Source organism: Anomalospiza imberbis, chromosome 21 (assembly GCF_031753505.1).
Source record: "Anomalospiza imberbis isolate Cuckoo-Finch-1a 21T00152 chromosome 21, ASM3175350v1, whole genome shotgun sequence".
In the NCBI taxonomy this organism is placed as follows: Eukaryota; Metazoa; Chordata; class Aves; order Passeriformes; family Viduidae; genus Anomalospiza; species Anomalospiza imberbis.
In genome coordinates, this window is record NC_089701.1 from 5398014 (window position 1) to 5409377 (window position 11364).

Consider the following 11364-nt stretch of genomic DNA (forward strand, 5'->3'; position numbering starts at 1 on the left):
ACAGGGTAGCCAGGGCCAGGCGCAGCAGAGCTCTCCAGATACAAGCTCTGATGGGCTTCAGCCCTTCTGCTCCCACCATGTCACTCATGCACCAGGAGCTTTCTGCACCCCAGGGAAGAGTTCCTCTGCTCTGGGTATGAATTTCACCCAGACAACTCCAAAACCAAACAAGACCAGTAGCTCTGCCCACTACCAGCCATGCCAGACCAGGCACCAGGCTGGAAGCATTTTAGACTCTATACTGAACTCATAGCACAGACCAGTTAGAGCCCAGTTCCAGGCAGGAGCATGTGTTCCCAATGCTCTTTCCAACACCCACACTCATGAAGGAAAAAGGATCAAGTACAGCCCCCCCAGCAGCCAAACATGCAGGCTGTGAGGAGGCTGAGCTGCACCCAAAAGCCCAGGAGCAAAAGGCTCAGCCAAGAACACTGGGCTCACCTCTGCCAGCCAAACCCTCCCCTTGCCTTCATGCTGGTGACAACCCACGTGTGAACCGCAGTGTGTGACCCTGGGAAGCAAAGGCAGGCCTGGGCCACCTGCCCCAGAGCATCACCCAGCAGCAACCAGCTCAGCTGCCAGCTCCCTGTAGCACCACAGCCCCCCCACACCAGTTGCATTTGGATGGTTATTCCTGCTTTTCCAGTCAGCAAGGTTCCTGTGCTGTGCCCCACCAGCTTCTCTCCAGCACATTCACCTGCCAGCGAGATTTCATCCCCCTCTGCCGAGGCTCAGAGGGGCATGGAGGCAGTGACCACCGGCCCAGGGAAGCAGAGACAAAGCAGCTGAAAGCAGCCAGTGCCAGGCTGCAGCTGCCCAGCTTCACTGGGACAGATGTTTCACAGGCACCCCCACCACAATCCCAGTATGGGGTTGCCCACCCAGCTGTGGCTCCCACCACACACCCAAGGCAGCCACGGCTGCCCCACAGCAGGCGGGAGCTGCTGAGGGCTGGATGCTCCGCAGTCATCTCCCTCCAGGTTTGCACAAGCTGTCTAGAGGTAGCTGCTGGCGAGGGGCCAGGCAAGCCGCGGTGGCTTTGATGTGGGTGTCTGCTGGGCACATGCCAGGGCCGGGCCAGGGTGTTTAGCTGGAGGCACCGGGTGCTAGACTGAATTATGCCGGAGGGAGGAAGAAATCTCCAGGTCACGGCTGTGCCACAGCGGCATGAGAAATCTGCCGCGCTGCCCACGTCGTCGCTATTCCACAGTTCTCTCAGAGCTCTTTATCTGCAGCGACCATGAGAGGGGATGTCTCCCCTGCAAGGAAATAGATTTTCCGTGGCATGAAGAGCGCTGGGGGTTTCGGCACTCACACCCCTGCAGCTCCGGACTCCCAGACAGAGCGCGCCGGGAGGAGGATGCTCTGGCGGAGATGCAGGACCAGAGCGGTCCAGCGCAGCGCAGCAGCCCCACGGCGGGCGGGCCCAGCACCGCGCCGGCTGGCGATGCCCAGGCGCCGAAGGAGTTACTGAGAGCGGGAGATGTCGTTAATACGGGAGGCCACGCGAGTGATTTTTATCTTTAAAAAGCCCACAGCCCGGGTTGCGCGGCTCCGCTAGGGAGCTCGCTCGGGCACAGCCACTGCTCCTTTAAGGTATATAACAACAAAGTGGGTGAACACGCTGGCTCCTCCCCGAGCCGGCACATTCCCTCCGGGTCCCCCCGCCCCAGCCACGAGTGGCAGCGGGGACCCCCACGCCAGGCCCCGGACTACCAGTCCCGGCACACCCCGGGGGTTTGCTCCCTGCCGGGGATTGTAGTTCTGCCGCCGGCTGTCCGTCCATCCGCGGGACACCGTAAGGCCACGCTGCTCCCGGCCGGAGGGGCTCTGCTCGGGAACTGCTGGAGGTTCCATGACAGACGAGCAGCCATTAACCCTTTCGGAGCCCCGCACCCGCTGCACTCCAGCACTCCTGGAGTCACTTTCAGCGGGGAAGGGGATCCCCACTGGGACCCCACCACGCCTGGGGCCAAACTGCCATTCAGCACCCCAGCGTTCATTCCCCAGGTGAGCCACAGCTCCAACTTTACTACAGTTTTTACCCCGACTGCCCTCCCTACAGATTTGGCAGGAACAGAGAGTTCGGTTTGGCTGCCCTCAATGCCAAGTGTCACCTGGCACCCCGAGCCCTGGGCAGGTCGTGTCACTGGAAATGAGCAATGCCCATCACAGGAGTCACCCGAGGGTCCCCCGCACCAGACACTGCCTGTGTGGTAAGACAGGCCCTGCCCTGCTCTGATGAATATCTAGAAACCACGGGACAGGGGAGATGGGAGGGGAAACAGGCAGGATTAGCCCTAGATCACAGGTGCCCGGTCTCCACCCCTCCCAGAACCCTATAGCAGGTGATGCCCAACCTCCTCCGAGCCTGCTGCTCCCATCGCCAGCAGGGAGCACGATTACAAATCCCACTCAGTCCCCAGCAAGTCCTGTCCTGCTCCACCCAGGACAGACGGGAACAGGATTTGCAGGTAAGATCCCTCATTCATGCTGGTGTTGGAGACAGACTTCCCAGTTTGGGTAAGGACTGTGCTCCAGCACAGCCTCATTTAGAGCTGCAACTCGGGGTCAGACCAAGTCCAGGGATCAACTCTTGGCTACACAGCAATAAAGACTGTAGGATATCTGACCTAGCAATTAAAATAATGTCTCTATCACATACCACAGCCCAGCAAACAGCACTGGTTGCCCAGGGCACCTCATGGTTCCTGGAAGTGATGCTTTGGGGCAGCAGCAGCAAGACCCCACAGCAGCTCCAGAGGGAGTCCCCTGGCACAGACTTGCTTTCTCTCCCAGAGTGTCAGAGGAACTCCCAGGATACCATATGACCCCAGGAGAAGGATGAGCACCACGTCTGTCAGGGAGGTTTAATGAGCTCCTTGGCTGGCAGGGCCCAGGGAAGCACCCAGTCCAAGGTGTGAAATGCTCACGGGAAGGAGTAGAGCCCAACTTCGTCCCCTCTTCCCAAAAGAGCAGCTCCCGAGCTTGCTGCACACCATTATCTTGCAGCTTTAGAATCCTGCAATGGTTTTGCCGGAAATCAGTGGCCTCCATATGCCAGAAACAAGGAGACAAGGCACCAACAGCAACGAGCACAGCTGGACAGGTTTGTTAGAGACATGGGGAAGTGCCTGTGCCAGAAGCTTTACAATGCTGCCCCTGGAAAGCATCACACAAGCAGCTCTGGGCATGAGATGAGCCACACAAATCACACCAAAACCAACCAGGACACTGCAGCCTCTCCATGAGCACCCACAGCTCTGCTTACACCATCAGCAGCTCATTCCCCTTCTCAACTCTAGCAAGGAACAGATCTGCTACTGCAGTTTGACCTGTGGTCACAGCAAGCCATCAATGGGCTAAAATACATCAGCACTCACAGAAACCCCCTTCTCCTTTGGGTCACATCACCAGCTGGCCAACAGAGCCAGCATTTTCCCCCTTGCAGCAGGATAAGCAGAGGCCATTCAGAAGAGAATCCACAGTAGGATCCTGGCAGCAATAACCTCCTCAATTCCACCCTGCCAGGATAAGTCAAAAGAAGAATGATACAATTCCCATCCAAGGGACCTCTCAACACTCCAGTAGGCACTAGGAGAGTTTGTAAGCACCACGTGGGGCACAGGTGCTTGGTCACACAGCAGCAAAAGGCCACGAAGCAATGGCAGGGAAGCTTACAGAAGCTCCCATACCCTGTTCCTGGTTCCCAGGAACAAAAGAAATGAGTTGGTGAATTCAGGTAGGAGCAGACCAAATGAAAACACTGAGCATGTCATCCATGCCCAGTGCCACAATGGCACTTGGGAGGCATTATACAGCTCCCCCACCTAAAAGCATGGAGAACAGATAATTAAATGGATTCTTTTTCAGTATGGTTTCAATGGTTTCAGTATGGTTTCAATCCCTTTTTCTGCAGGATTTTATACAAAGTATTTGACTGTGATACCAAAGCTGAGAGAAAGAGCTAACAGCTACAACAGTGAGGTGACAGCCCTACCCACAGCCCGCTCAATCAATACAGATGGATACGCCTCTCCAAGGGCTGCTGGCTTTGGGAGCTGACATGCCCCATTCCCCACACGCTGCAGCAGAACCTGTGAGTCTGCCCTGTAAGACCCCTCAAGATGGGGAATAGCCTGGGAAGCCAGGCAACATTAAGCTTGCCCAGCACAGAGAAGGTGGCAGAAGCCAGCCCTGCTCCAAGAGCTCAGCCTGAAAACCTTGTTCTGGCTTGTTTTCCCACTAGCTTTGGGTGCCTGACTTGTAATAAGTAAGCCTGAAAAGCAGGCTCCTTTTCAGACATGCCAGGCACTTGCAGCTCCAGCTCATAGACGCATCTCCAGGGAGTCAAGTTCCAGGTGCACCCAAAAAAACTCATGTTTCAGCCAATACCCAAAGGCCTCTGTTTCCTTGTCTGAGAAAAGCTGGGCAGTGCCCAGGCCCAGGACTCTGAGGCTCAAGGGGAAATTGCTTTATAGCAGCCAGTCTAATTGCACTGAAATTATGAGATCAAGCAGTAAATTCACGTCTGTGTTCGTTGCTCTGGGTGGCAAAGCTGCACTGGCAAGTGCCTGATCTCCAATCGCTGCAAATTCACATTTCATTGGAAAGGGAAAGAGGGGGTTAATGAAGGAGAGCATTGCCAGTTGGAAGTGCTACCTAAAAAGGGTTTCTCCTACTAGCTGAAGCAAAATGGTTTCTCTTGCCAGCTTGTTTACTCTGCAGCTGAGAGCAGCGGACCGCCAGGTTTTGCTGCTGGATCCTGCTGCAGGATCGACGGCTGCAAAACCAGCCCTGGCACCAGGACATCAGCGAGGCTGGACCAGGTGTGGTACAGCTGCACCATCCCCAGCCCAGGAGCAGCCCCACAGTGCCCACATCATAGGCAGTCCCCAGGACCAGCATCATCTATGCCAGAAAATGTGTAGCTCAGCACTTCAGAGAGCAAATCCTGGGCCCATTCTCTTCTCCTTTGGGGAAATAATGGTCCTCACCATATAAAGGCCAGGTAAAAGCTGGAATTACATTTAACCAAGATGGTTTTACATTAACTGCCCACTGCAATACTAGGGTCCTTAGGGGTCTTGCCCATGGAAAGGGCACCCAAACCCCAGCACCAGGGAATAGGGATGCTGGACAGGACACACAGGTTTTCCCAAGAAAGGCAAGCACCAAACCCATCCTGCCCCACCTTGCTGCTTCAGAGCCAGAAAATAGACAGGACTCGTTATCCTCTTTAGAAAAGCAGAGCTTGCAATCATGTGCCAAGACAGGTATCAGCCAGATTCCTGTCTCTGGGAGATTTTGGAGTCCACAAGCCAAACTGAAGCACCGTGGCTCTTGCAGTGCACAGCCCGTCCCAGCTCCAGGATTAAAGACACTGTGTCTGCAAACAAAACATTGGCACCTGCCAGGAGAGCCAGCTGGGGAGGAGAGCCAGCCTGCAGCTGCTGCTGCCCTGACGGCCACAGCACGGTGCCCAGCAGCCAGCGCCAGGATCAGGCCCACGTTTTACAGCCTTTATATTAATTACCCAGAGTCTAAATAAGATTAAAGTTTTAATTCTGTCTTCATCTCCTAGAGGCTCCTGCTGCGCTCTCGGGTTTTCCTGGTGCCATGAAGCTTCTCAGGCAGTTACAGCAGAGGGCACTTCTCTGACAGCCGGAGACAGCAGCAGCTCCTGCATCCAGGGCTGCCCCTCGGTGCCCGACCAGCCCCAATGACACACAACCCTCTGCAGGTCCATAAACCCAGCACTGCTGCGAGCAGAGCTCTGCAAAACCTGACCCTTCACTGATATCCACAACTCGAGGTCAGCTGGGCCACTCGATGATTAAAAAGCAGAGGGCCAGCACTGGGCAGTGTCCTGAGGCCACGCTCAAGTCGTAGGTGGGAAGGTGAGCGGGAGCTCGAGGCAGAGGGTGTCTGCCAGGGCAATGTTTTGTGCCTGGCCACATCTGCACTGCCCAAGCCACCCCATCATAGTCGGCCAATGGGCAATTCAAGCTCTTAGCCTGGACCACCTAAATTGGAGTTTTACAGCTGGAGATAGGCCAGAGAGCAGCAAATGCCAGCTGAGCAGGAGAAGAAATCACTGCCTGCACTGGCTGGGTGGAGGATATGGCACAGGTTGGCAGCAGCAGCGCTTGCTGCCCTGGTTCCTCAGTGCCTATGAGGACAGAGAAAATGCTGCAGAGCTGCAGCTGTGGCTCAGTCCACAAGCACCAACCCCAACACCCCATGATGGCAGAGCCTTAGATCTCACTGAGCAGCAGCAAGACCTGGTTCAAGCCACCAAAGCACCCAAAGCTCAGCACTGACCTATACAATGTGTCCAAACCTAATCCTGCTACATCCCATAGTGTCTGCACAGACCAGCTCCAGTTACCTCCTGAACCTCCAGCTGCTGTGCAGCCACAGCCCTGAAAAAGCCAACTTGCAGCCAGGGAGAATTGCAAGGGAGAGATCCTGGTGGAGGAGAGGACGGACACAGCACAACCCCCCATCTCCAACACTGCCTGTACCCACTGCCTTGAGCCACAGCCACCCCTTTGGACAGGGTTGTGATCACTTTTTGTGTTATGAACAAGGACAAGAGCATCTTGTGAGAGCTTGGGAAAGCACAGAGTATCATTCGCCCCAGTTTGCCTGGCTGAAGGCAGATTGTGGAGAAGGTTGCTCCATGAGCATGCAGGACTTAGCCAGCTGCTCCTCAGGGAGCAGCGAGCTGCCCTAGCTCAGCTGCTGCCCCAACCACCCCTCCGCAGGAACAAAATCCTCTGCGCTGCTGGGTCTGCTCCCATTTCCTTCAGTGCAGGACATGGTCAAGCTGAGCCAGCAGAATACAGCCAGGCCAGGAAACAAGAAAAGCCCTCCAAGCATCCCCCTCAAAGCCCCCCATGGAGCGCAGGTTTTGCACAGTGAGCTGATAACCCCGGTGATCACTTTGTATCACTGCTCCTGTGGTTTGGAGTTTGGGCTGCACAGCAGGAACTAGGGCTTCAGAGGTTTTCTTTCCAATGGGCACCCCACCACGCGCAGACACGAGGCTGCCCATAGCCACTGCTAAGGCATGTATACCAGGGTGACCCCAAGGCAGGCACCCAACCTGGAGAACCTCTGCAGTCAGTGGAAACCTCCCCCACTCTCTCCCCTACCTTCTGCTCTTTACAGAAGATGCCGTTTCAGAAGCAGCTCCCGTTACTGTAGTCCCTTCCTGGCTATCCATCTTGGAGCCCCTTCTCCCACCCAGACACTGCAGCCTCCTGCCTTGAGCCCCCCAGCTCTTACCTGGCGGACAAGGGCTGCTGCTCTGCGGTGTCACCAGCTTCGGTGGGTGCTACTGCTCCCCGGGCGCTGTGCTTGGGTCACTCGGTGAGTGGAGCTTTTAAGCAACAACCGTGGGGACACCCCTGAGTCTCTGCATCCCCTAAACCCACCCCTGAGCCCCTGCAGTCCCTAACCCCTCAGGGACCAGCCCAGACCCCTCCCCTCACACCCTGCTGTGAAGGAGAGCAGGGGCTGCCCTGCAGAGCCAACACTGCCGTGTGCCCCGAGGCGGGACGGAAGGCCTTAATTAGCCCATTATTAACCTGAGCGCGGTCTTGCTCTCACTTTGGGGGAAAAACAGGTGCGATTGGGGCACTTTGTGAGGAGTGACTGATGCACGGTACTGCCAACACGTCGGGGGAAAGCCCTGACTCCCCTCCAAACGCGGGGTGATGGCAAGGAGCTCTACAGGCACGACAAGAGATGTCCCCGCCGGGGGCTGTCGGGGCGCGGGGGTACCCGGCAACATTGGGGTGCGGCTAGCACCTGAACCGGCAACTCCCGGGGTTAGGACAGCCCAAAGCGGAGCGGAGCATCCCACCGCACCCGCGGGGATGGGATTCACAGACGGTGCCGGTGCCACCGAGGGTCCTGCCGAGGGTACGCGGTGCCTCAGGGCTGGCACAGGGCGGGACGGGGCGGGGCGTGCCGCGCCCCCGCCCCCGCGGCGGCTCGGGACCGCCCACCGGAGCGGGCACCGCCCCCCGCTCACCTGTGCGAGGGGAGCGGCGCGGGGAGGCGGCGCCCCGGCTCCGCCGCCGCTCGGGCGGGACCTCCGGTGCCCTCAGCGTCCCTGGCCCAGCCCGGCCGAGCCCCCGCCGCCCTCACGGGCCGCGCCGCGCCCGGCACTATTTGAACGGCGCGAGGCGCCCGCCTCACTCCTATTGGCCGCGCTGCCCGCCCGTCAAGCCGCCCTCCGCCTTCCCATTGGTAGCGCTGGCCGCGGGGGGCGGGGCTGGCGGGCCGGCGCAGCGGTATAAAAGGCGGCGGCCGGGCGGGCGGGCGTTCAGTGTCTCTGCGCGACAGGTACGGGCGGGCGCGGGGGGGGGCCGCGCGCGGGTGGGCGGGGCGGGCGGGAGCGCGCGGAGGGGCGGGCGGGGGGCGGCGCCGCGCGGGAGGGCGGGGCGGGGGCGCGCGCGGCGCTGGTGGCGCTGCCCGCCCGCGCCGTCCGTGCTCGGAGCGCGGCGGCGGCGGCAGCAGCGGGAGCCCCCGGCGATGCCCGCGCTGCTCCCGCCGCTGGCCGCCCCCTGAAGACACCCCTCTCTATTTGCCCCCCTTCTCCAGCGACCTCAGGCTCTTTCCCCCCTTTTCCCCTTCCCCCCTTCCCCTTTATTCCCTCCCCCCCGCCTCTTTATCCTCCTTCCTTACGACCCTCCGCACCCGCCCGGCTGCCGTGTGGATGCGGGCCGGGGTGCCTGGCTGCGCGGGCGGCGAGAGCCGATGCTGAGGGGCCGGAGGAGGATGGAGTGCACCCTCGATGCGCAGAGTTTGATCAGTATTTCCCTGCGGAAGATCCACAGCTCCCGCACGCAGCGAGGCGGCATCAAGCTCCACAAGAACCTGCTCGTCTCCTATGTGCTCCGCAACGCCCGGCAGCTCTACCTGAGCGAGCGCTACGCCGAGCTCTACCGCCGCCAGCAGCACTACCCCGACGGAGCCCCGCTCCTCGCCATGCCCGCCTGCCCGCCGCCCGCCGCCGCCGCCCCGCCGGAGCTGGCGGCGCTCCCGCTGCCCGCCGACACGCAGGACCGCGAGGCGCGGAGCTGCGGGGCTGCGCGGGGCGGCGCGGAGCTGCTGGAGGTGCCGGTGTGCGCGGTGCCCCCGGAGATGCAGCGAGCGCCCTGCAGAGACTCGTCCCCGGGCTTCTACCGGGCCGCCGGCAGCGCCGGTCCCGGTGGCGGAGGCGGCGCGGCCCCGGGGCTGCTCTACGCCGCCGGCTGTGACTTCGGGAGCGGCGGGGCCCCGCACTGTAGCAGCCGCACCACGGTGCTGGATTTGGACACTCACGTCGTGACCACGGTGGAGAACGGGTACTTGCACCAGGACTGCTGCTCGCAGTGCCCCTGCTGCTGCCAGCCGGCACCGGGGCTCGCCTCCCCGCCGCCCGCGCCCGGCACCAAGCGCAAGTATTACCCGGGGCAGGAGGAGGAAGAGGAGGGGGTGGAGGAAGGGGAGCCGGGGGGAGGCGGGGTGGCGGGCGGCCCCCCCTTCGCCCCGTGCACCAAACGCGCCCGCTTCGAGGAGTACAGCGCCGAGCACCCCCAGGACTCTTCCAACATCTCCAACTTGATCTCCATCTTCGGCTCCGGTTTCACGGGGCTGGTGAGCCGGCAGCAGGCGGACTCGGAGCAGCCCCTGAACGGGCAGCTGTGCAGCAAGCAGGCGCTGGCGAGCCTGGGAGCCTGGACTCGGGCCATCGTCGCGTTTTAGAGAGAAGTGGGGGAGCAGACGGGGTGTGGGGGGGCTGTTGACAAAACGGGGGTGCGATCCGAGGGACGGCGGCTCCGGAGGGGGGGACCCTGAAACAAAGGCAGGGAGGGGGGTTGGGGCGAGGGGAGGGGGGGGTGCCGAGGGGTGCGCAGGGGAGGCGGGGGGGGCTGAGCCGCGCTAGTGTTTTATAAATTGTACAATAAAGAAAAAAAAAATCTGAGATCTTGGGACTTTATTTTTGCAGAGATGAGAGGATAAAAAAATCAAGCAAACAAACGAAAACAAAACAAACAACAAAACAAAAAAAAAAAAAAAAAACAACGAGGCACCTATTTAAATAATCCTCTTTGTGTCCGCTCGGGCTCTCTTCGCGGCGGGCTTCCTGGGGCCGGTGCTGGCGGCCGGTAGCGCCACGTGAGAGCCGGCACCGGCCCCGGGACCCCGCGGCGGGAGCGCCCCCGGCCCCGCTCCCTGCCCCGGGCCGCCCCGCGGGTCCCACCGCCCCCGGCTCGGTGTGTTTCAGGGTGCAGAACAGGGGAAAGCCGCTGCTGCCCCGTCGCTTTTGTGCGTTTCTTTACATATTTAAAAGAACAAAAAAGGCAGAAATGAAAACACTTCAACTTTCCTCCCAGAAGAAACGTGTGCGATGTGACTTCTTCCCACCGCTTGTGCCAGGGGAGCGCTGGAGGGTTCTGAGAGCTGAATGTGGGAAGGGGAAAACCAGGATCCGGGGGTCCCTCCGGGCTGCGCCTCGCCACGCCGGGGAGGGGGCGAGCCACCCCCGGCAGCCCGGAGCCTCCGCCTCGGTGTGTGCTTGTGATGCCGCAGGTACCCGTGTAACACGACTCACGTCTCCAATGTGTGTGTCGGGTCTGACCCCCTTTTTTTTTTTTCTTTTCTCCCCTCTCTTTTTTTTTTTTTTTCCTTAAGTTTAACTGTTCTGGTTTCAGCCTTCCCAATCATAAAACCAGCAGTGTTTGGTCTTGTGAAGAGATTGTCTCCTGCAGAGTCTCTTGATTTTTTTTTTAACATTATTTTTTTAAAGAAAAACCTTTTGTTGTAAAAAGGTGGGTTTTCTGGTCGTCGTCCCCTCCTCTTTCTTTTGCCCACTCCCAACTTCACGGTATCAGCACTGTGTGTAACTGAGGATGCTTTGCCAAACGGTCTGTTGGGGTCTTCTTTTTTTTCTGCTCCTTTCTCTTTGTTTGTAAGCCTGTATTTTTGTGCATATGGAATTGTATATCACCGGGTAAAACTGTTCAGATTTGTTTAAATTTATAATCTTAATAAAAAGTCGATTATAAAGTTGCTGTGCCCTTGCTTTCCTTCACCCCGCAGCCCGCTGAAGCCCCTCTCCTGAGCCACTGTTTCCCCTCTGCACCAGGGAGCCTTTACCGAAACTCCGACCCCCCCCCCCTCCCCGTGTAGCCCCCGGCCTCGGAAAAACCCCTTTGTCTCCTCCCCAACACCATCCAGATTCACCCTCTCCCCCCACACACACACCCGCAGCCCCCCCGGCTGCCAGGATGCAACAAAAGCCCCCCCTTGGGTCTGGCTGTGCCGCGCAGAGCGAGTCCCAGGTGGGGAAGGGACCGGTGGGGA

At 59.3% G+C, this 11364-nt stretch overlaps 1 protein-coding gene across 1 annotated transcript; it reads left to right on the plus strand.

Moving 5' to 3' along the window:
• Window positions 1-8444: 8444 nt before the first annotated feature.
• On the plus strand, window positions 8445-11067 carry IER5L (immediate early response 5 like). The gene has a single exon (XM_068211302.1). The coding sequence runs from the start codon at window positions 8773-8775 to the stop codon at window positions 9760-9762; it is 990 nt and encodes a 329-aa protein (XP_068067403.1). The 5' UTR covers window positions 8445-8772; the 3' UTR covers window positions 9763-11067.
• Window positions 11068-11364: the final 297 nt, after the last annotated feature.

Coding starts and splice junctions, on each gene's coding strand:
- IER5L (XM_068211302.1), top strand. CDS start 8,773: ATGCTGAGGGGCCGGAGGAGGATGGAGTGCACCCTCGATGCGCAGAGT.